Source organism: Rattus norvegicus, chromosome 16 (assembly GCF_036323735.1).
Source record: "Rattus norvegicus strain BN/NHsdMcwi chromosome 16, GRCr8, whole genome shotgun sequence".
In the NCBI taxonomy this organism is placed as follows: Eukaryota; Metazoa; Chordata; class Mammalia; order Rodentia; family Muridae; genus Rattus; species Rattus norvegicus.
The window spans coordinates 21,604,766-21,629,607 of record NC_086034.1 but is presented as its reverse complement, the minus strand read 5'-3'; the positions used below and the strand labels follow the sequence as shown (position 1 = coordinate 21,629,607).

The 24,842-nt window shown below is 39.7% G+C and overlaps 2 protein-coding genes across 3 annotated transcripts in view; one reads left to right on the top strand and one right to left on the bottom strand.

Moving 5' to 3' along the window:
* LOC134482477 (ankyrin repeat domain-containing protein 7-like) overlaps positions 1-12,362 on the bottom strand; it is a 33,140-nt gene extending 20,778 nt beyond the window's left edge. For both annotated transcript variants that reach the window (XM_063275946.1, XM_063275947.1), the window contains exons 1-5: positions 11,034-12,362; positions 6,432-6,546; positions 5,532-5,705; positions 4,382-4,488; positions 2,347-2,399 (exon numbers count right to left, since the gene is read on the bottom strand). In XM_063275946.1, coding sequence (XP_063132016.1) covers positions 2,347-2,399; positions 4,382-4,488; positions 5,532-5,705; positions 6,432-6,546; positions 11,034-11,290 — 706 coding nt within the window. In that variant the 5' untranslated portion in view covers positions 11,291-12,362. The remainder of the gene's footprint in view (positions 1-2,346; positions 2,400-4,381; positions 4,489-5,531; positions 5,706-6,431; positions 6,547-11,033) is intronic.
* Positions 12,363-23,599: 11,237 nt separating this feature from the next.
* On the top strand, positions 23,600-24,016 carry LOC134482563 (elongin-C-like). The gene has a single exon (XM_063275994.1). It carries the CDS (start codon positions 23,600-23,602, stop codon positions 23,999-24,001), a length of 402 nt encoding a protein of 133 aa, XP_063132064.1. The 3' UTR covers positions 24,002-24,016.
* The last annotated feature ends 826 nt before the right edge of the window (positions 24,017-24,842 follow it).

Genomic DNA, 24,842 nt, shown 5'->3' with positions numbered 1-24,842 from the left:
ATCTTGAATAATTAAATAATTTTTGGAGGTATCATCATCCCTGATATCAAGACATATCACAGAGCAATCATAACAAAAGCTGTATAGAATTAGTATATAAACAAAAAGTTGACCGATGGAATCAAATCAAAGAAAAAACACACATACCTACCAACACATGATTTTGACGAAGGCAAAACCACACAATGGGGAAAATAGGAAAGTTTCTTCAACAAATGGTGCAGGTGTAACTGTATGTCTGCATGAAGAAGAATGCAAATAGATCTGTATTTCTCAACCTGCACAAAACTCAAGTTCATGTGGATGAAAGACCTTGACATTGAAACAGAAACTTCAATATACTGAGGACATCGGTACAGTAGACAATTTCCTGAACAGCACACCACTGTCCCAGCCTCTGAGATCAATGATTGATAAATGGGGACTCACAAAACTTAAAAACCTCTGTAAAGCAAAGGACACCATCAAAAGGACAAAAGAGAAGCCTACATTTTGGGAAAAGATCGTCATCAGTCTTACACTTCACAGAGAAATAATGGTTAAAATATATAAAAAGCCCAAAAAGTTAGACAGCAATAAACCAATCTGAATATGGTGTACAGTGGTAAACGAAGCATTCCCAGCCGAGGATGCTCAGGAGGCCGAGAGACATCAAATGCTCATCTTCAGTCATCACTGAATGCAGATAAGAAGGACCCTGAGTCCATCCTACACCAGTCAGAGCAGCCAGAATCAAAACCTCAAGTGACAGCCATGCTGACAAGGATATTGAGTAAAGGGAACATTCCTCCATTGTTGGTGGGAGAGACATTAAAATCCCTTTTCTTTTTTTTTTTTCTTTTTCTTTTTTTCAGAGCTGGGGACCGAACCCAGGGCCTTGCGCTTGCTAGGCAAGTGCTCTACCGCTGAGCTAAATCTCTAACCCCTAAAATCCCTTTTGAAAAGCAATTTGGCGGGTTTTTTTCCAAAAATTTTGAAATAGTTTTTACCTTAAGACACAACTATGTCAATCATGGGCATATACCCCAAACTTGCTCCACCATACCACCCAAGCACACTTGCTTAACTATGTTCATAAAACCTCTCCTTGTAATAGCCATGGACAGGAGACAACTGAAAAACTGATTAAGGAAATGTGGTATATTTGCACAATGAAATAATACTCGGCTATGAAAAACATGGAATTTGAGAAAATTGCAGGCAAATGGATGGGATTGGCAAACATCATATTGGATGAGGTAACTGAAACCGAGAAGGACAGGCATGGTATGTACTCACTTAAAGGTGAGGACCTTAGCAGCCATAAATTACAGAATAACCAGGCCACAGTGCACAGACCTAAAGAAGCTAAGTAATGAGGGCCCAAGGGAAGATGCGTGAATCTCACTCGGGAGGGAAAATGAAATAGATATCAGGATTCGATTGAGGGAGGGAAATTTGTAGGATGGGGAGGGGAACTAAGGATCAGAGCAGGTGTGGTGTGGGAGCTGGGACAGAAGATACCAGTGGAGAGGCATCTCTGTGGTGAAACAAAGACCAGGAACCATGGGGGCTCTTAGCAGTCTATCTATGGAGCTGAGACTTGCAGAGCCTACTAGCAGCAGGTGATATGCAGCTTTCAGTGGTCATCTTCTGTACACAGGGGAGACTTCCAGGAGAAGGAGGAGAACACCAAAGCACTCAGAAAAACATCAACCCAAAATTTATCCTACCACCAAGATATGCAGGTTAAAATGGAACGGACATTAAGGAGATACCAAACCAATAACTGGACCAACTTGAGACCCACCCTGTGGGAGAGAGCCAGTCTTTGACTCCATTAATGATATTTTGCTATGCTTGCAGACAGAAGCTTTGGATAATTCTTCTGAGAGTCTTCATCAAGCCCTGGATAGAAACAGATGTACACACCCACAGCCAAATAAATATCAGGTGGGGGTTGGGGCGTCTTGTGAAAGAGTTGGGGGAAGGATATTGAATTCAAAGGAGGACAGTGCCATTGAAGGTTCAGAAACACAACAAGAAAACCTACAGATTAACCAACAGGGGCCCATGAGGGCACACAGGGACTGAACCACCTATCAAAGAGCACGTCAGGGCTGCACATAGACCCCATATTCAGAGGTAACAGACGTGCAGCTTCACGTGCTCTTCATGTGGACTCCTGGTTTACTGAAGTGAGGGCAGGTTCTCATTCTGTTGCCTGCATTTGGATTCCTTTCTGCTAGCTGGGCTGCCTTGTGTGGTCACAGTAGGAGAGGAGCTAAAATGTCCACACTATTTTATCTAGGGTGAATAAGACCAGCTACAATATAGTAAATTTATATATGATATAAAAAATCTTACCTTCCAAAAATCTTACATGCTTCACTTCTTTTTTATGTGCTGGTGTTCTTGCACTGTGGCATAGATTTATAAGTTATGGTTATTGTACTATTCATAAGAAAAACATTTAGCGAGCATTTGAAGACCTTTATATTTCAGTCCCCAGTATCTTAGTTTAGATGTTCACAAACAATGTTTTTTGAAACCGGATCTCACTATGTAGCCATGCTGGTCTGAAACCCACGCCATAGACCATGTTGTACTTAACTCACAAAGGTCTGTGTGTCTCCTCCCTCCCACAGTCTGGGATGTAATTCATGGAACTACAGGTCTAGTCAAACAATTTTGAATTTATTTTTCAGCAATTCACTATGACTGTTGACTGGTATCCTTGCGACTTTCTCAAGAGAAAACATGAGGCATGGTTAGCTTTTAAATAGAACACAAACTAAAAGGCTCAAGCATGCATACACACAATCAATCAATCTCTCTCTCTCTCTGTCTCTCTCTTTCTGTCTGTCTCTGTCTCTGTCTCTCTCTCTCTGTCTCTCTGTCTCTCTCTGTCTCTCTCTCTGTGTCTCTGTCTCTCTCTCTCTGTCTCTCTCTCTCTCTGTCTGTCTCTCTCTCTCTCTCTCTCTCCTCCCTCCCTCTTAAAAACTCTAAAGAGAATATTTGCATTGCTCAGGGATGTATGGCAGTAGACTCTTAGGGAACACTAGGAGGAAAGATTCCAGGTCTGCAAGGAGATAAGAATTCCAGAGGACAAACAACAGAGTGAAATAAGCTGGACGCCTGGGGCTCTCAGAGACTGAACCACCAACCACAGAACATACACGGGCTGGACTCACACCTTCCCACTCATATGTAGCAGAAGAGCAGCTGGATTTTCATATAGGTCCCAGTCAACTGGGATGGGGCCTATCAAAAAGCTGTTCCTTATACATGGGATACCTCCTTCTAGCTGAGCTGCCTTGTCTGACCTTGGAGAGAGAGGAAGTGTCTACCCTTGCAGAGACTTGAAGTGCCAGGGTGTGGGGATACATAGGGGATCCATGACTGCTCAGAGGTGAAGGGGAAGGGGAACCAGAAAGGACTGTGGAATAGGGAGACTGAGACAGGGTCAGTGAGTTTGATGTAAAATGAATAAGAAAAAATAAAATTAAATATTTCAAAGAGCATTAAGTTTTGAAAGGAGAGTGAGCTCTCTCTAGAAAGGCTCACCTTAAAGCACAGATCTGTTGTCTGGAAATAATGGCTCAACATAAACATTAGGTAAACATGTGTACTAAACAGGGAATTTCAGCATAATAATTTTATTTCATATGGAAGGGAATATAGCTTTGTAAGATCAATTTATTTAGAGCTAAACATTCACAAAATCTAGGAGAAGATTTATAATTCTAAAATACCAGAATATGTGGAAGGAAATGAACTATTTATATATCCACATTAAAAGCTCCATCTGAAATGTGACACAAAAATGTCTTAGACTGCAATATCACCAACATTGCTAGTTAATTACAGGATGAAAGTTTACCGAACACCTCCTAGCAAAAGGTAGTTTTCTACTGCATTGGACATTTCAAACAGATCATTAGGAAACACTATTTATTACCTGTGATTATGTAACATATAATTCTAAAGATATGGCTTATACTGTCATTTTTAAGGTCAGAAATTATAAAATTTCAGACTCAGGGACTGGGGGTGTTTATTCATGGTAGAACATTTGCCAATGACACACATGACCTTTAATTCAGTGGCAAACTGTGTCAAAATAAAAAATACTGAAGTGGACCAACAGCTGATCTAGCTTATTCTTTGTCTTGGTTCATGACTCACGAACTGAACTACTGAGCTATGTAGTACTCCTGTTACTGCTGTTCTTTTGTTGTGTTGGAACAGTCTCTTTTCTAGCTCATATTTCGTGTGTAATAAGCTTTCTAAATATTTCTCTGAGTTTTTCAAATCATTTAATATCATATTAATATTCCTGACTTAAGAAATTCTCACCATCAAGAACAACACTAAGATTGTAGAAGAGAAGAAACTGTACCTGTTTGACACTTGCACGGCCTGTGCATCTGCACTCATTGATTCTAAGAAGTTTATCATTTCAGTCTGATTTTCATATGTTGCAAGTTGCAGTGGTGTCAAGCCATACTGTAAAGAAAACAATATTACATTTTATAAAACAACTTGTTTCTCAACTGAAAGTTCATCACAGATTTTGTGAACATAAACACACACTGTACTGAGTCACAAGGCATCATTTTTCCTACAACACCTGCTGTGCTTTCCACACACAGCTCTCTTCTTCCCTTTGACACATCTTTTGTCTACACAACACTGCATATGAACACCAATCCCTTCCAGAATTTTCCCCAAACACTCAATGGTTCCAATCTTCTTAGCTCCAAAAACTAGGACCTCCATGGACACAACCCCAAAATATAAAGTTTGGTATGCCCCTGTTGAAGGAGTGTGCTCAAGAGGTATCTGGAGCAGAGTTTCTCAATCTGCACTCCAAATATATTTCTTTTCTAAACTAAGAATTATCTCCCAAGGGCAATAGCATCTTCTATGAATACCAAAACTTTTGAAAATCATAAAAATGTTTTGTATATTTTCTCAATGATCAGATTTTCTAATTTGCCTGACACCTCTCTCCTTTCCCAGTCTGCCCTCATCCCTGAGCCAAACACACATCAATACCTTCTTAGCAGCAACCCAGTTCTATATATTCTACAATCATTAAACTTGAAATGTATTTCTTTTCCTTGTTGGTGTAGATGTGATGTGATGTGATGTGTGTGTGTATGTGTGTATGTGTGTGTGTGTGTCTGTGTGTGTCTCTGTGTGTGTGTGTGTGTGTGTGTGTGTAATCCTAAAGCCTATAATCTTGAATTTCAAACTTAAAGTCAACGCTGAGACAAAATATGCTATTCTGTGGGTTTTTTGGCACTAATTATAAATACACACACACACACACACAGACACACACAGACACACACAGACACACACACAGACACACACACAGACACACACATACACACACACACACATATATATATTTAAAGAGAAAAAGCGTTCCTCTGAACACATTCAGTGACAATGCTTGAGGTTCTGCATGTAGAAAATAGGTCTGAGTGTCCCAGCTAGAAGTAGCTAGAAGTGCATTGGGAATGAAGTTGAATGACCTTTACCTCTGTTTTGGCTTCAATATCTACGTTGTACTCCAGGAGCATCTTTACAATTGCAATGCTGCCCCTGGAAATGGCATGGTGAAAGGCTGTATTCCCACTGTAATCCATCAAATTTGGATTAGCATTGTGCCTGAGCAATACACAAACACAATGTGTGTTGTCCCGCTGCGCAGCCTGTGGAAATTGTACAAAGAAATACATCTTCACTTCAAGGAAGCCAAGGGAAACATTTCTACAATGGCACTGAATAGTTTCTCTGAAATCAGACAGAGTTTTAGTTATTCATATTTTCCCTCCATTTTGACACAAGGTCTTCTTAAATACTCCAGGCTTGACTCATTTAATGATCTCCCCACCACATCTTTTTCCAAGTGGTAGAATTAAGGGGTTCTACCAACCCACCTAGATGTCCTAAGCACTCAGGTCTGTGCTGGTTGGCTGTCACAATGCAGAGATTGCTTGTTTGCTTAGATTTTGTTCTTTTTGCCAATGTGATACACGCTTAATACACCTGGAAAGATCCTCACTTGAGGAATTGGACTGGCCTCTGGGGCACTGTGTGGAACTATTTTTTTTATTTAGACAGAAGTAGGAAAGCCCAAGGTCTTGTGGTAGGGGCATGCCTGAGTTCAAAGTTGTATAAAAAAAAGCTGAGCAAACCTGGGTAAAAGCCATGGAAAGCTGCATTCTCCCCTGATCTCTAGTTTAGTTCTTCCCCACAGTTCCTGATTTGAGTTCCTGACCAGGTTTCCCATGAGGATCAACTGGGATGAATAAATGTAAGCTAAATAACTTTTTCCTCTCCTGAGTAAGTTTTGGTCTGTGTTTTCTCACAACAACAGAAACCAAACAAGGACACCTCTAATCCATTTCATACCAAAACAGATGGCCAATAGCTACCTTAATCAACGGTGTGCAGCCTTCATCATCCTGGATGTTAATGTTGGACTTATTTTCTAATAACAGTGTCACTACATCTGGATGGTTGTGGGCACTCGCATAATGCAGCGATGTCCTGCAAATTGAAAACACATTTAGCAACATCTCTGAATTCCCAGTAAGACTCTCATCACCTGTAAGTACTACATAATATGAAGGTGATTTCTATCTGATGGAAGAAAGTAACTACAATGTTCTTATTTATTGAGGTCTACTCAAATGTTCATTTACTGTGCTAGGGATATGGTACATGACTCTTCCTATTTAAGGCAGGTGTTCTATCCTGACCTTCTTCGCTGCTCAAAGCAGCCTGTCTGAATCCTAGAAAAGTTCCCAAATTGATCTCAGCTTGAATTTAAGTCATACTCTAATATCTGGAACTTACTAGTTACTCCTCGGTATTTTCAGGAGCTCCATGACTCCATGTCCCCATCCAAGGGATGAACATTAAACATATCTTAATAGGGGCTACTCTGATGTTTCAGTTCGAATGGGGAAGAAATCTGCTACAACACTACAAGCATTTCCAGCTCCTGAGAGCTCAGCATTTCCTGATCATGGTAATGATTTCTCTTCCTAGTGATAACAAACAGAACTATTCTGTGAGAGAAAAACAGGATTTTATCAGCAGTACACATAAAAAAATTCATATAAAAGAAGTTTACATTTCTTAATCCTCCTATCTTATCCATTGTGGTTACCTTCATTTTCATTCACATTTTACCCTCTCTAAGAATGGAAGGTCATTTATCCTTTTTATTATTTTACAACTATAATTAGCATACTTTTAGCACTTTACAAAATAAAAGGTAATTATCAAGCAACCCATTGTGCCCTACATTAAACAAAATATGTCACAATCTACAGGTAAGTGGCAATTTTACCGGTCACTTGCATCTATGTACATTTTTAACAGTGAACAAAAATGTAAGCCCTCAGTCCTCAATACTTTCTTTTATTTTTATTTTCACATTTCATTTTTTATGCCCATATGTAACACTTCTATACTCGGTATAGAAACCAGGACCTCATGCTTTGCCGTATATTGATCAATGTGCCCATGGACTCACACCAAAATCAGGTAAATATTGCTACAAGGTAATAACCTATGGTGGCATAGCTGCCTTGCTTGAGATTCATAGAGTTTCAGTAAAATGAAAGGAGGGTTCCAAAGAGTAATGTTCATTTCATGTTATATTTAAATTTATACAATGTAAGGAAGCTTGACTGGGCAGAGAAATGAAGTTTTACAAATGCGAAGATCTTGAGAGATATTAGAATGTGTATTCTACACAGGGGATATCTAAGTTACATGTGGGGAATAAATGGACTGACAGAATGAAAAATTACCATTGGACAATTCAGTGTTTTTAAAGAAAATATTCAATGAACAGAAGAATATTTTAAAACTAAACTTCATTCTTGTATTCTTTATATGAAGCTTCACCTTAAAGACTAATTAACATCTTAGAATAACAAAATGATCAAGAAGCATGTGAACTAGGGAAAATATGCTGGTGTGTCATCGATTCCCCTTCCACCATAAAGACAGGATATAAGAATGATGTGCTAACCTTTAAAAGTCTTGGAAAAATCAGGAATTCAAAGCTTACTATAAACATAGGAAAAGCAATATACAGCAAACCAATAGCCTACATCCAACTAAATTGAGAGAAAGTTGAAGGAATACCACTAAAATCAGGGAGTAGTCAAGGATGCCCCCTTAAACAAATTCAGCAAAGTGGCTGGATACAAAATTAACTCAAACAAATCAGTAGCCTTTCTCTATTCAAAGGATGAATAGGCTAAGAAAGGAATTAGGGAAACAACACCTTCAGAATAATCACAAATAAAATAAAATAACCCAGTGTGACTCTAACCAAGCAAGTGAAAATCCTGTTCGGTAAGAACTTCAAGTCTCTGAAGAAAGAATAGAAGATCTCATAAGATGGAAAGATCTCCCATTCTCACAGATTGGCAGGATTAACATTATAAAATTGGCCATCTGTCCAAAAGCAATCTACTGATTCGACGCAATCTCCATCAAAATTCTAACTCCATTCCCCATGGAGGTAGAAAGAGCGATTTGGAAATTCACTTGCATTAACAAAAAAACAGGATCCTGAGAACTATACTCAACAAGAAAAAAAATTCTGGGGGAATCACCCTCCCTAACCTTAAGCTGTATTACAGAGCAATAGCGATAAAAATGTTATGATACTGGTACAGCGATAGGCAAGTAGATCAATAGAATAGAATAGGAGACCCAGAAATGAACCCATACACCTACCTATGGTCACTTGATTTTTAACAAAAGAACTAAAACCATCTAGTGGGTAAAAGATAGCTTTTTCAACAACTGGTGCTGAATCAACTGGCACTCAGCATGTAGACTGCAAATCAAACCTTTCTTATCACCCTGTACACAGTTAAAATCCAAGCAAATCAAGGATCTCCACATAAAACCAGATATACTCAACTTAAAAGAAGAAAACATGGGGAAGAGCCTAGAATACATGAGCCTGGAATACTTGGGAAAATTTCCTGAACAGAACAGCAATAGTTTATTCTCCAAGATCAAGAATCAACAAATGGGACCTCATCAAATTGCAAAGCTTCTGTAAGGCAAAGAGTACTGTCATTAGAAAACAATGGCTACTAACAGATTGGAAAAGATTTTTATGAATCCTACATCTGATAGAAGGCTTACATCCAATATACACATAGAATTCAAGTAGTTGGACTCCAGAGAATCAAATTACTTTAATACAAAAAGGGGAGCAGAGCTAAACAAAGAATTCTCAATTGAGGAATATCAAATGGCCAAAAAGAACCTAAAGGACTGGTCAACATCTTTAGTCATCAGAGAAAATGCAAATCATTACCACCCTGTTATTCAACGCCACACCAGTCAGAGTGGCTAAGATCAAAACTCAGGCAACAGAGGTAGGCGAGGATTTGGAGAAGGAGGAACACTCCTCCTTTGTAGGTGGGAGAGCAAGCTGGGACAACTCTGGAAATCTGTTCGGAGGACCCAGCTTTACACACTCCTGTGCATATACACAAAAAGGGCTCCAACATAAAACAAAGAAACATATTCCATTACATTCACAACAGCCTTATTTACAATAGCCAGGAGCTGGAGAGAACCCAGATATCCGTTCATCTAAAGAGTTCACATGGAAAGACCCCTGGCTTCAACTGCATATGTAGCAGAGGATGGCCTTGTTGGGCACCAATAAGAGGAGAAGCCCGTGGTCCTGCCAAGGCTCTAGCCCCAGTGGAACGGAATGCTAAGGCAGGGAATCCCGAAGGAGTGGGCAAACGGGTGGGGGTGAACCCTCATATAAGAGGAGGAGGGACGATGAGCAAGGGGGTTCATGGTAAGAACCCACACACACACAGAGAAAAAGGAATGAGGGGCTGGGGTAGTTGTTAAAACTCAATTGGTAAAGCATTTGTCCTGAAAACCTGACTGCTGATCTTGGGATAAGGGGATCCGCAAAGCTCACTTGCCTACAAGTGTGAGGATCAGTGTGCTCCAAGACAGTAAATAAAGCACACCATGGACTTGCTTGAGTGGAGTCTCCAGAACAGAGGGACGATGGGCTGGAACCCACAGGGAGGCCTGCTTGCCTGAGCTCAGGCCTTAGAACCCCATGGTGGTACAACATAACTAGCAGTCGACATTGTCTCTGACCACCACACCCTAAGCTCCACACGTGTGGGGCACAGGAAGTGAGATGAGGACAATCTCTGTCCTTCACATGTGTATCGATGTAAAAACAACAGTACAGAAGGTGATTACATGGGAGCATGGTCACAGTTCCAGTTCTAAATGTCTTTGATCCATTATTATTTTATACTATATTATTATATTGTATCATATACATTATATTATATTATACATTATTATATTGCATCATATTATGTATTAAGAAAGTCGTCATAGAATCAGGGGGAGTGGGAAGTGGGATGGAAGAGGCAGGACAGGATATAACATTGAAATGTAAATGTATGAACTATCTAATAAAAATGAAAAAACAGAAAACAACAACAACAACAAAGAAGAAAGAAAATCTAGATAGGGGTCTTGGCAATAACAGCTCTAGTTTTGTTTAGTAGAGAACTCAGTTTGATTGCTAAGACACACAGGGCAGCTCACAACTGTCTATAGCTGCAGTTCCAGGGGATCCTGCACCAGGTTCTATCACAATGGTACACAGAAAATACACAGAGGCAAATCAACGGTATTTATGTGTGTGAGTGTGTGTGTCTTTTTGTATGTTTACAAAATGTAAGGGTTAACATAAGAATAAAATTATGTAGTTTCATTAAGGCCTAGGAGCTGCTGTTCCACAGTGTGGAGGTCTCATACGACTAAGAGCATTTAGCAGGTATAAAACCCAGGGGTCCCCAGTGAAAATGAGCCTATGCATGACCACTCTCTACCCTCAGATTGTAGCCCTGGAAGTTGATTTGTCTTCCTCCTTAGCCCTGAGTGTCCCTAACAGTTCCTACCCTCCTCCTTTCACTCCCCTCATCAATTTGAAGCCCCATTACCTGCCCCTCCAATCAGATTCATCCACATGATGATGACACTCATGGATCATACTTTCAATTTTCTCCACGTCCCCAACACAGGCCGCTCTTTGTAATCGACCCACGGGATCATACCCGATCAGATAGAGGGGAAATTTCGTCGTTTTCTTTTGACGCAGGCATCCAAAACCAGGACAGGAGCGCCACAGACGGGTGTACCAGCGTCCCCTTCTGGGGAACTTCAATGCCAGAGCATCATATTCAAAATCTTCCTCCATTATGGAGTGCTAGGGCCACCCAGGACCTTCTTACCCTCTCTTCCCTCCCATTTAGCTAATCTCCACCTCCCAAATTATACGATAAGAGTTTGCTAAAATCACCAATTCTTGCCAAAGAAGTGTAGGCAAGACCTGCTCGTTCAGGGTTAACTGAACTATACTTCATCACCTAGTAACACAGCTGCACTGGCACCACCATAGTGACATGCTCTGAGCTCACAATGGAGCTGGCTTACGGACTGTACCCTATCCTTATGCTCCATGTGTGCCCCCCTCAGACTCCACTGTTAGGAGCCCAGCCCCCTCAGTGCTTGTTCAAAGCTCTGTCAATGTTGACGCTGAAGTAGATCTATTTGCATGGCCTTCAAAGGGAGTACTGAGGGCAGTTAGGGCAGCCATTGCAATCTGTAACCCTAAGACTGGCCTGATGGACCTAAAAAAATCATCCTGATTTAGCAAACCCAGACCCAAAACAACAAACATTTCATGTGTCTGCTGTTAAGGATGTTAGGTTTTAAGTATCTGATATGAGAACTACAATCTGGATAACCACACAGGATTCCTGACTATCTACTAGGGAACTAGGGAGCAGAAGAATATCGCCCCAGGAAGAGGAAGGAGTGTATAGTGTTGGGAAGAGATAAAAGCTAGAATAGGAGGGGTTAATGAGAGGGAACCGGGAGAAATGGGTAGAGGCAAAGGGTACACACTTCTACCTCCCTCGCATTTTTCAAGCCCCATTACCCTCCTTTCATATTCATCAACATGATGTTGACTGGAGTTGATCACTCTCTCCAGTGTATCCTGGTCACCTGCTGGCTGCATGTTGGAATGGGCATACAGATTCATACTTGATAAGGAAGAGGGTCAGTTTCTTTTTCTTAACCAGGCACCCACAGCCCTGGCATGCAAGCCTAGGTAAAGTAGGAAATAAGGGGAGGGACAACAAACACTAAAGTCCCTTTGAAAAAATTAAATGGAAATCTGCTACTCTATTAGCTTCCTATATGTATGGAATACATATGGAGCCAAAAACTAACATGACACGAGGCTCCACCTAGACATCTTGTGCCACCAAGTTACAAATCCAGCAACAGGAATGGGTGACAACCTGTTGAGTCATTACCCAAAGGGTCCTATAGAAAACCTTGACCATCACAAGCCAGTGCCAAGACTATTGGTTGCTCTATAAAATCTGATGTTCAGGACTGACTTCTGAAGATAACATTTCTGTCATCACAGGGGGGGATAGGTTGAGCCGGGGTCTAACTAGAATCTTCACACTACTAACCAGAGTTCATAATACTGGAAGGTAACCTGTCTGCTACTGGAGGGCAAAGGTAATCCTCAATATCAGTCAGCTTCAAACCCTGAAACCTACAGTAACACCTACAAAGAAGCTCAAAGGCATCTTCAAATCTAATTATAGGTGTCTAGAACCCTCATATCTTCACAGGCCCAGACATACATATAGTGCACACACAGACACGTAGGCAAAACATTCATACATGTGAAAGAAGCATAATCTTTCAATAATAACATGTTTACAGGTATGTAATACACTTATGCAGCAAATTCATCTTTTTCAAGTATATAATCTAGGAGTGCATTCTTACTATGTCATTAAATTATGCATCCCTTATACTATTGGTTTTAAAAATATTTTAAGTTTGAGAAAACTCTGTGGCCATTAGAAGGTACTCTTTATTCCTCCAGATCCTACCCCCTATCAACTTGTTAGGCACCAGCTCAGCCTATCCCTCTTTAATGACAGAAGTGTTACTTTAAGTATAGGAACTTAAGATCAGGATGTGTAGAGCACACCATAGCCCATGATGTGCCTGGGTTTCATGGATGCTTTGAGTTAATGAGTAAACTGGCTGCAATCCAATCTAACATTTGGTCTCATTCGGTTGGTTTTTGGTGTAGATGTTGTCGTCGTTGTTGTTGTTGTCATTGTTGTTGTTGCTGCTGCTGCTGTTGCTTCTGACATTGTTTGATAGATTGATGGGTTTTTTGGTGTCTAGTTTTTTGAGGTTTTTGTTTGTTTAATTGATTCCTTGTGTGAGTGATTGGTTGATTTTCAAGAAAGTTTGTCTCTGCCTACCCCCTTTCTCTCTCTCGCTCTCTCTCTCTCTCTCTCTCTCTCTCTCTCTCTCTCTCTCTCTCTGTGTGTGTGTGTTTGTGTGTGTGTGTGTGTGTGTGTGTGTGTGTGTGTGTTTGAGTGTGTGTAGCTCTGGCTGTCCTGAATCTACCTCTGTAGACTAGGCTGGCCCCAAACTCGTGAAAATCTACATGCCTCTGCTTCCTGAGTGCTGGGATAAATTTCTATGCCCCCACCAACCAGGTCATTTTGCATATTTAACAAAAATGAAGTCATCTAATATAGAAATATCCCCTTTCTTGGTCATTAAATAATAGCTTCTTTTATCATAAGATACTGTCAATGCCTCTGTCCATCTCTAGAGACTAGTCCATTGTATCAATATGATAAACTCTGTTTACCCGTTCATCATGCTGGACCATTTGGGGTTCTCTCTTTTGTCTTTTACACTTAGCAGGGCAATTATACATCAATCACAAAAAAATGAGCTTCAGACTTGCCCTCAGGACAATGTGATGGAGAAGATACCTCTACTGTGATTCACTTTTCCCAGATTATATCCACATTTTATAGAGTTGCTTAAAATCAACCAGCATCCTAGCCTCCAAGGCTCCAGTGCTGCTGTTGAGCAGAGTCAGAGAGGATGGAAGAGTGAATTTTGGGGGCATTCCTGTAAAACTAGGTCTTCTGGATGGAACAAATGCTAGCAGTCATGAGTCCAATACAGGGGCCTTTGCTGAAAACACCCCACACACAATGGGGCATCCTAATTCCATCAGGTACTGGAAGGAGCTCCTGAAGTTTTAAAGGGTACCAGTTGAAGACTGGTTTTCACTTGAAAAATACACTAAAAAGCTACTGATGTAATAAAGAGTATAGAAACTTGTGGCTTTCACTTAAAACATTTTAATGGGAAACTCTTTTTTTTTTATTAACTTGAGTATTTCTTATATACATTTCGAATGTTATTCCCTTTCCTGGTTTCCAGGAGAACATCCCCCTAATCCCTGCCCCTCCCCTTCTTTATGGGTGTTCCCCTCCCCATCCTCCCCCCATTGCCGCCCTCCCCCCAACAATCTAGTTCACTGGGGGTTCAGTCTTAGCAGGATCCAGGGCTTCCCCTTCCACTAGTGCTCTTACTAGGATATTCTTAATGGGAAACTCTTAATTAAAAGGCAAACAGTTTAGGTCAACACTCATAGGATGAGTCACTAGGACTAGCAGCAGAGTCTTTGACAAGAGGGAGTCCTACTTAGCAATGTCATGATAAACCCTCACAAATCAGAGGCCCACTGCTCTCCTTGGACTGTTTTACTAACAGTGCTGTGCTGGCTTTCTTTTACAACTTTACAGCGTATGCAGACCAGACTCCATAAATTGTCATGTCTGCAAACGTCATCTGCTGTTCGTGACGTCACTTTATCTCTGAAAAAAACTGAGCTTCACTAAGGAACACCTTGGACATGGATACATCTACTGTCATGGTACTGGCCTGCTGCCTGCCCGATGGCAAAGAAGGACAAATGAGTCACCTCCAGGACACTGCATTCACAGAGACATGGATTCTCCTTGATCAAGGTTCCAATCTCCTGGATTGTGTCATCTGGTAAGTGCGTGAGAAGTATTTATTCTTTTCACACATAAAATCCTGTTCACCAAAATCAGTGAGTGCACAGTGCACCCTTCAGGTGCAGACCTGACCTATTAGACTGAGAACAAATTTTAACAAACATCCATGCTCAGTGGAATCCAAACATCACATCTCTCTTCCCAAGTGGAGGATATTTATACTCATTAAATTGCAGAAATTACTAAAATACCTAAATACTGAAGGGAAACCCAGGGTGGCTGGTGCCATTGTGCCGTCCTTAGGTGATGCTCCCACAGGTCCTCTGAATGCACGAAAGGGAAAGTACTGACCTCTACCTTCATCCACTCAGCAATTCCTTGTTTGAATCCTATTGACTTCTTAGTATTACTTCTCAGATTCCATGTTGTTTTTTCTTCTCTTTTACTAGGGACTTGGTATTATGTCGGTAAGTCACTCACTACAGTAATCTATCACCCCAATCTCTTAGAATCTCTACGTTTATTTGCTATAGAGATAATGAAGTCTTGAGGGAGAGATGTAAAGGAGTCATCCCAATTAAAATGGAGTTACCACCTTCTCTGTACACTTTCCAGGTTGGGGTCTCTGTGTTAGTGTCTATAGCCTACAAGAAGATGATGCTTTTCTAATGAGGGTTCCAAACACAGATCTATAGCTATGACAGTCATTTCATTGATACGGATAAGAGTACTGAGTTTTCCTCTTGGCTCAGGACATATCTACTCTTAGGGTTTTGGCTGCTTTAGCAGTTTCAGGCCTGGCTTCCATCACATAGAGTGTGTCTGAAATAGAATCAGGAAATAGAATTATTTCCATAATATGTGTTCCACTACTGTACCAGAACATCTTAAGAGCCAGTAACTGGTTTACTTTGCAGTATTTGTAGCTTTGGGATAACCATGTTTGCATTTCTGTTCTGAAATCATGCAGACTACTTTACGTATCATGAATGCTACTTGGTAGGTGTGAAGCTTAATAGATAAGGTTTTTCTTGTGTTTATAGAGTAAATATACTTATTTTTATAGGAATCTATTAAGATTTTTACGAATGGTAGAGGCATCATTTTCAGCTAAATGATGATGATCATTGATTTATGCCATGTTTTAAATTTCAGGAGGTATGATTTATGAATGGATGTTTTTATTCTCTGTGCTATAGGAGTAATGTTCAGGAAGTACCATTCTGCACAGCGAAGTCAAACATATTTCCTACTTTCTCATCTCCCACATCTGTGGTATGAAGTCTTATGTTTTGTTCCATGATGCATGTGGCATTGACTTTTGTGCTTGTTCTGTGTAATGGACCAAGTTTCTGTCTTCTCCATGAAGCTGTCTCTATTCACCAGTATAATTTGTTAACGTGCTGTCAATTCCCCATATACCATGGATTTATTTTTAATTTTTATTTTTTAATTAATTAGTTAATGAATATGAACTTTCCTTCAATCTCTTCTCCAAATTTTGGCTTCATATTTCCTGCTATAAATATTTTTGTTTCCCCTTCTAAGAAATACTGACACATAAACATTTTGGTTGTCCTTCTTCTTGAGCTTTATGTGATCTGTGGATTGCACCTTGGCTCATCTGAGCTTTGGGGCTACTATTCACTTATCAGTGAGTGCACACCATCTGTGTTATTTTCTGGGGTCACCTCACTCAAGATGATATTTTCTAGTTCCATCCTTTTCCCTATGAATTTCATGAAGTCATTGTCTTTTTAATAGCTGAGTAGTACTGCGTTTGTGTAATTGTACCACATTCTCTGTATCCATTCTTTTGTTGATGGACTTCTGGGTTCTTTCCAGATTCTAGCTATTAAAACTAAGGCTGCCATGGACTTACTGGAGCATGTTTGTCTGTTATATGTTGGAGCATCTATTGGCTCTATGCCCAGAAATGGGTATACCTGGGTCCTCAGGTAGTACTATATCCAATTTTCTGAGGAAACCCCCAGCTGAATACCAGAGCAGTTGTACCAGCTCGCTATCCAAGTAACAGTGGAGGAGTGTTCTGCTTTCTCCACATTCTTGTCAGAATCTGTGGTCACCTGAGTTTTGTTCCTAGCCACTCTGATGGGTGTGATGTAGAATCTCAGCATTGTTTTGATTTGCATTCCCCTAATGACTAAGATTGTTGAAGAACATTTCTACAGGTACTTTTCAGTTATTCGATATTCCTCAGCTGAGATTTCTCTGTTTAGTTCTATATCCATTTCTCTAATAGGATTATTTGGCTCTCTGGAGTCTAAGTTCTTGAGTTCTTAGTACATATTGGATATTAGACCTCTATTGAATGTAGGATAGGTGAAGACCTTTTCCCAATCTCTTGGTTGCCGTGTTGTCCTAAAGACAGTATCCTTTGCCTTAGAGAAGCTTTGCAATATTATGAGGTCCCATTTGAAAGTCCTTGAGCAGAAGCCATTGGTGTTTCTTTTCAGGAAAATTTCCGCAGAGTCCCTATGTTCGAGGCTTTTCTCCACAGTTTCCCCTATGGCTTTGAGTGTTTTCTTTTTATGTGGATGTCCTTGATCCACTTGCCCTTGAGCTTTGCACTAGGGAAGAAGATCAATTTGCATTCTTCTGGGTGCGAACTTCCAGTTGATCCAGCAACAATTATTGAAAAAGCTATCTTTTTTCTACTGTAAGGTTATATTTCATTTGTCAAACATCAAGGGACCATAGGAGTATTTGTTCATTTCTGTGTCCTCAATTCTATTACATTGATCTACCTGCTTGTCTCTGTTTTAATACCATACAGTTTTTAAAACTATTGCTCTGTAATACAGCTTGAGGTCAAGGACGGTGATTCTATCTTTTATTGTTATTATTTCTTTATGTTGAGGATAGTTTTCTCTATCCTCGTTTTTTTTTTGTTATTCCAAGTGAATTTGCAAATTCATCTTTCTGACTCTATGAAGAATTGAATTGGAATTTTGATAGATTGTATTGAATCAGTAGATTGCTATCAGCAAGATAGCCATTTTTTATTTATTTACTTTTACACTTCAGATTTCATTCCCCTCCCAATCCACCCCCTGACAGTTCCACATCTCAATATTGCATACCTCCTCCCCCTACCCCTTGTCTCCTCCACAAGGATATCCCCAGCCCAGCAACTCCACAATATGTATAAGCTTCCTGGAGCCGCTAGTCTCTTGAAGGGTAGACATCTGCTTTACCTGAACCCAGACAGGGGTGTTCAATGACTCATGGCTGTCTGTGTACAAATTTATGGACAGATGCTTAATCATGTTTCCCAACCTATGAGCCTTTGAATACTGTTGCAGATTTCATTATTGCTTTACCTCTATGGTGTATTAACTCCAAATCTGTGCCGGTGAGGGCTCAAGCTGCGCTAATGTTTATGACTGTGTGACCTACATGGCTCCTTTATATTGACCTATTAAATTAATGATGGATTTCTAAATGTCATTAAAGAATCGTGTTGGTATTCTTAGGGGATTGGACAGACTATCTAGATGAATTTTTGTGTTATGGCCACTGTCTTACGTAGGACTTTAGTTGTGTGAACAGACAACATGGCCAATGAAACTCTTAAAAGGAAACCATTTCATTAGGGCTGGTTTACAGCCTCAGAGGTTCAGACCTGTTATCATCACAGCAGGATCACTGAAGCCACCAATCAGACATGGTGAAGGAGGATCTGAGAGCTGTAGATCTTCATCTGGATGGTCCTGCAGAATACTGCCTTCTAGGCAGCTAGGATGAGTGTGTTAAACCCCTTACACACAGTCGCACACCTACTCCAACAGGGCCACACCTACTCCAACAGGACCACGCTTCTAATAGTGCCACCCCTGAGCCAAGGAAATATAAACCATCACATCCAACTCCATCATATTAATCCTTCTGACCTAGGAGCATGGGGCCTTTCCATGTTACTGTATCTTCTTCTGTTAATTTACATTAAGTTTAGAGTTTTTACTGTACAAGTCATTCAATTCCTTGGTTATATTTAATCTATAATATCTGTGAGAATCTGTTAGTTTGCTTATTTGCAGAGTGTGCTGGGTATTTGAATTTAGGAAACTAACTTGGTTTTATGCATTGCTTTTCCTCTAATACAATGCTGAACAATTGAATAGCTGCAGGGGAATTTTGGTGGAGGCTTTAGAGTCTTTTGTGTATATCAACCACCCAGGCCTAAATAAAGTGACATTGGCTTCATTCTTTCAAGGGTGTACATCTATCTCATTCACTTGTGCTGTTATTCTAGCTAAGACTTCAATGATTTTATTGAACAGGGGAAGATCAAATATACTTTTCACATTTCTGATTTCTGATTTAGTGTGAATGCTTGGCATAAATATTTTAGAATGATATTTGCTGTGTACCATTCTTATCTTGTCTTTATTATATTGAACTGTATCCTGGGTCTGATGGTTTGTATGTGTGAAGCCGAGGAAGTAGCAGTATTAGAAGTTGTGACCCTGTTGGAATAGGCATGTCACTGTGGGTGTGGGCTTTAAGACCCTGATCTTAGCTGCATGGCTGTCAGTCTTAAACTAACAGCCTTCACGTAAACATGTAGACTACTCAGCTATCAAAAAACAATGACTTTATGAAATTCAAAGGCAAGTGGATGGAACTGGAAAATATCCTGAGTGAGGTAACCCAATCACAGAAAAACACACATGGTATGTATGCACTCATTGATAAGTAGATATTAGCCCAAATGCTCGAATTACCCTAGATGCATAGAACACATGAAATTCAAGAGGGATGACCAAAATGTGAATGCTTCACTCCTTCTTTAAAAGGGGAATAAGAGTACCCTTGGGAGGGAATAGGGATGCAAAGTTTAGAACAGAGGCTGAAGGAACACCCATTCAGAGCCTGCCCCACATGTGGCCCATAAATATACAGCCACCAAACTAGATAAGATGGATGAAGCAAAGAAGTGCAGGCTGACAGGAACCAGATATAGATCTTTCCTGAGAGACACAGCCAGAATAAGGCAAAAACATTGGCGAACGCGAACAGCAAACCACTGAACTGAGAACAGGACCCCAGTTGAAGGAATCAGAGAAAGGACTGAAAGAGATTGAAGGGGATGAGACGCCATATGAACAACAATGCCAACCAACCAGAGCTTCCAGGGACTAAGCCACTACCCAAAGACTATACATGGACTGATTCTGGGCTCCAACTGCATAGGTAGCAATGAATAGCCTAGTAAGAGCACCAGTGGAAGGGGAAGCCCTAGGTCCTGCCATGACTGAACCCTCAGTGAATGTGATTATTGGGGGGAGGACAGTAACAGGGGAAGATGGGGAGGGTAACACCCATATAGTAGCGGAAGGGGAGTGGTTGGGGGATTTGGCCTAGAAACCGGCAAAGGGAATAACAGTTGAAATTTAAATAAGAAATACCCAAGTTAATAAAGATGGAGGAAAAAATACTGAATAAAAGAAAGGAATGTAAACCATTGAGGCACGTTGTAAACCTGTCACTTGAATTCATTAATTAAATATTAATTCTATGTGCATATTGTTTAAACATCTGTGTTTCTTTCAATGGTAAACTGTGATCATATTCAAAATGAGGCATTTTTATCATTTTTCTGACGTTTCTTTTTGCTATTGTCAATATAATTGAAATAAGGTGAGATAGGACTCTTGAATGGACACACACTTCCTGCCTTGTTTTCCTATTATACAATCTTCTGCTTTATCAGGAGCTCTGAAGAATTAGCTACCCGTATGCAGAAAAACCGTGGACTAAACCCTTCTGAAAATGTGCTGTCAACAGAAACAAAATCCTGTGCTTCCTTCACTACATGATTTTTATAAAGCTATTAGAATAAATTGATGAAGTTCATCATCACAAACATCTCCCCATTTGATTTCAAGCAGGCATGGTAACAGGATCGGCTCTGCCTGCCAAACCTGAGGCCTGAATGATGTAGGAGGAGGAGCCTGAGGCAGAGATGAATCTTTGCTCTCGGCATGATTTATTGTGTGCTGTCTCCCAGGTTTATCATGTCCCTATTTATGATATCAGTGTGTGAGGGTGGCGGATTTTGGAAATTTTTCTGTTTAATCTTAATTGAATACTGTTGGATAATTGAAAGACTGTGTGAATTTTCTCTTGATAACTGACAGACTGTTGGAGATTCCTATGCATGATTTACTGGTTGTGTTCATTTCCTTTGTATGCATGACAGGCACTTAGCTTTTCTATGGATGAATCTCACGCAATGTATGTGATCTGTGGATGAGTGACAGACTGTGTGTGTTTCTAATAGATGACTGAGAGGCTGTTGACTTTACTGTGGCTGTTTGATAGGATATGGAAATTTCTTATAAATGGTTCTAAGACTATGGGAAATTCCTATGGGTTATTGATAGGATGTAGATTTTTCCCCCAGATGATTACCAAGTTGGGGGTGTGCCATGTAGCTGACAAACAGGCAACTCTTTCCTACAGATGATTGACAGGTTGTTGGTTTTTCCTATGAATGCCTTACAGGTTGTGGGTACTTTCTATGGATGATTTCATGTAGCACTCATTTACCATGGAGGACTGACTGAAAGTCTGTGCATATTTGTTATGCATACTGAACAATGGTAGATACATACTATGTATGGTTGACAGGCTTTGGCTATTTCTTATCAATGATGGACAGGGTGTAGGTATTTCCTATGAATGACAGATAGAGTGTGGGCTTGTCCTTTGGACAAGTGACAAAGTTGGTATATGTTTCCTGGGGTTGAGTGATAGGCTGTTGACACTACCTATGAATAATCCACAGGCTTTGAGATATGTTGTGAAAGACTGACAGGCTGTGGGTCTCTCCATTGAATGACTGGCTATGGGAGTTTCTAATGTATGACTGACCGGCTCTGAGAGGTTTGTATATAAGTTAGTCGCCATGTCCTGTGGGTGATTAACAGACTATGGCCATTTGTTATGTCTGATTGACAGACTGTGATAATTTCTTCTGGATGGCTGACAGGTTTTGTGAGTTGCTGGTAGATGATTGACAGGATGAGGGGTTTTCCACTGGATGACTGACAGGACATGGGCAATTCTTATGGATGGTTGCCAGGCTGTGGGCTTTTCCTTTGGATGATTAACAGGCTGTGTAGGTGCTGGGGACAGATTTTTGATAAGGTGTATGACTTGTGGGTGACTGACATGTTGTGCTTCTTAAGCTAGATGATTGATACATCATAGGCATGACCTACAGATGCAGATCTACAGACCACTTGTTTCACTGAAAATTTTAAAAACAAATGAAAATTGAAATCCCCAGTCACCAATACTTTGACTTTTTCAATCCAAATTTCATTTTTATGCCCACGATTAAGCTTTCTATATTTGCTACCATTAGGATCACAACATATTGCTTAGGTAATAAATAAAGTATCCATGTTAACCCGGGAGCAAAAACGTTGCAAAGCAGGACCTTCCATTTTGTTTTAAAATGGTCAATGTGTCCCTGGACTTAAACTAAATTAGGTAAATATAAGTAGAAGGAAATAAACTATGGCATCCAATCTCCTATATATGAGATTCAAAAAGGTTTCAGCAAAATGAAATGAGAGTTCCAAAAAGCAAGTTTCATTTCATGTTATATTTACATTTATATGATGTAAGGAAGCTTGACTGGGCAGAGAAACATAAAGGTTTAAGAATGGGAAGACCTTGAGATATATTTTTTTTTTCGGAGCTGGGGACCGAACCCAGGACCTTGTGCTTGCTAGCCAAGGGCTCTACCACTGAGCCAAATCCCCAACCCGACCTTGAGATATATTAAAATGTGTATTATACACAATAGACATTTAATTACATGTGAGGAATAAATGGACTGACAGAATGAAAAACTATAGTTGGACAAATCAGAGTTTGAAGAAAATATTCAATAAGCATAAGAATATTTTCAAACTATAATTCATTCTTGGATTATTTATATGAAGCTCTACCTTAACAACTAATAAACACCTTAAAAGAACAAAATGATTAAGAAGCATGTGGACTTCGGGAAAATATGCTGGTGTGCCATCAATTCCCCTTCAAGCAAAAAAATATGAAATACGAATGAGGGCCTAGCCCATCACACTGCTCCCTGATCTCAAATCCCATGGAGAAGAGAGCTAAACACCAAGAAGTATGGAACATCCTGAGACCACAGGACAGACAGACACATCTGCCCACTTTCAACACCACATTCTCATCAATGGACAGATAAGAGAAACAGAAATTAAACAGCGACATAGAGAAACTAACAGAAGTTATATACTAAATGGATTTAACAAATATTTATAGAACATTAAATAATAAAACAAAAGGATTTACATTCTTCTCAGCACCTCATAGTACCTCATCGAAAATTGACCATATAATTTGTCAAAAAAATAGGCATCAAAAGATACAGGAAGATAGAAATAATTCTATTTGTCCTATCAGATCACCATGGACAAAGGCTGGTCTTCAATAAAAACAATAATGACAGAATGCCCTCAGATACATTGAAGTTTAACAACACACTACTCAATGAAATCTTGGTCAAGGAAGAATTAATGATAGAAATTAAAGATTTCTTAGCACTTCCTTCAGATGCAAGTTACTAGATGACTGCTTCTCGGCCTCGCCAGGAAACTAGTAAGTTCCTCTGGGATCAAATAGAATTTTATAAGAACATAATGGATGGAGAGGAGAAAACCTATGGTGGCTGTGAAGGCCCTGATGCGAAATTAATATCTTCTGATGGTCATGAATTTATTGTAAAAAGAGAACATGCATTAACATCAGGAACAATAAAGGCCATGTTGAGTGGTCCAGGTCAGTTTGCGGAGAATGAAACCAATGAGGTCAACTTTAGAGAGATCCCTTCACATGTGCTATCGAAAGCGTGCATGTATTTTACCTACAAGGTCCGCTATACTAACAGCTCCACTGAAATTCCTGAATTCCAAACTGCACCTAAAATTGCACTGGAACTGCTGATGGCCGTGAACTGCTTAGATTGTTAAATAAGATAAATTAAAATAAACTGTTAATTTTTTTCAGTATTTAATACCTGTAGTTCAGGTAGTAATTTTTTCACATATAGCATGTTGCCTTTATGAAATTGAACTCTAAAGTTAATTGCTGAGCACATTTCTTCTGTCATTTGCATAGCAGAGTTGAAATTTGTTTGCTACATCAACAAATTAAGGAAGTTTCACAAGCCAAAAAATAAATAAATAATGCCAGTTTAAAAAAAAGATTTCGTAGAATTTAATGAAAATGAAAATACAACACACCCAAACATTTAGGAAAGAGTGAGAGCAGTACTAAAAGGAAAACTCATAGCTCTGAGTACAGCCAAAAGAAACAGGAGAGAGCATACTCAGCAGCTTGACAGCACATCTAAAATTTCTACAGCCAAAAGAAGTAAATACACACAAGAGGAATAGAAGGGAAGAAATAATAAAACTAAGAGCTAAAATCATCCAAGTTTTAAAAAAAAGGAGTACACAAAGAATCAACAAAAGCAGGAGCTGGTTCTTCGACAAAATCAACAAGATAGATAAACCCTTAGCAAGAATACCCAGAGTGTATCCAAATTAACAAAATCAGAAGGGAAAAGGGAGACATAACAAAAAATCTGAGGAAATTAAAAATATCAACAGATCCCACTACAAAAGCATATATTCAACAAAACTGGAAAATCTGGAGGAAATAGACAATTTTCTAGACAAATACAAGGTACTAAAGTTAAATCAAAAACAAATAAACATCTAAACAACACCATAATTCCTAAAGAAGTAGAAGCAGTTATTAAGAGTCTCCCAACCAAAGAGAACCCAGGACTCCATGAATTTACTGCAG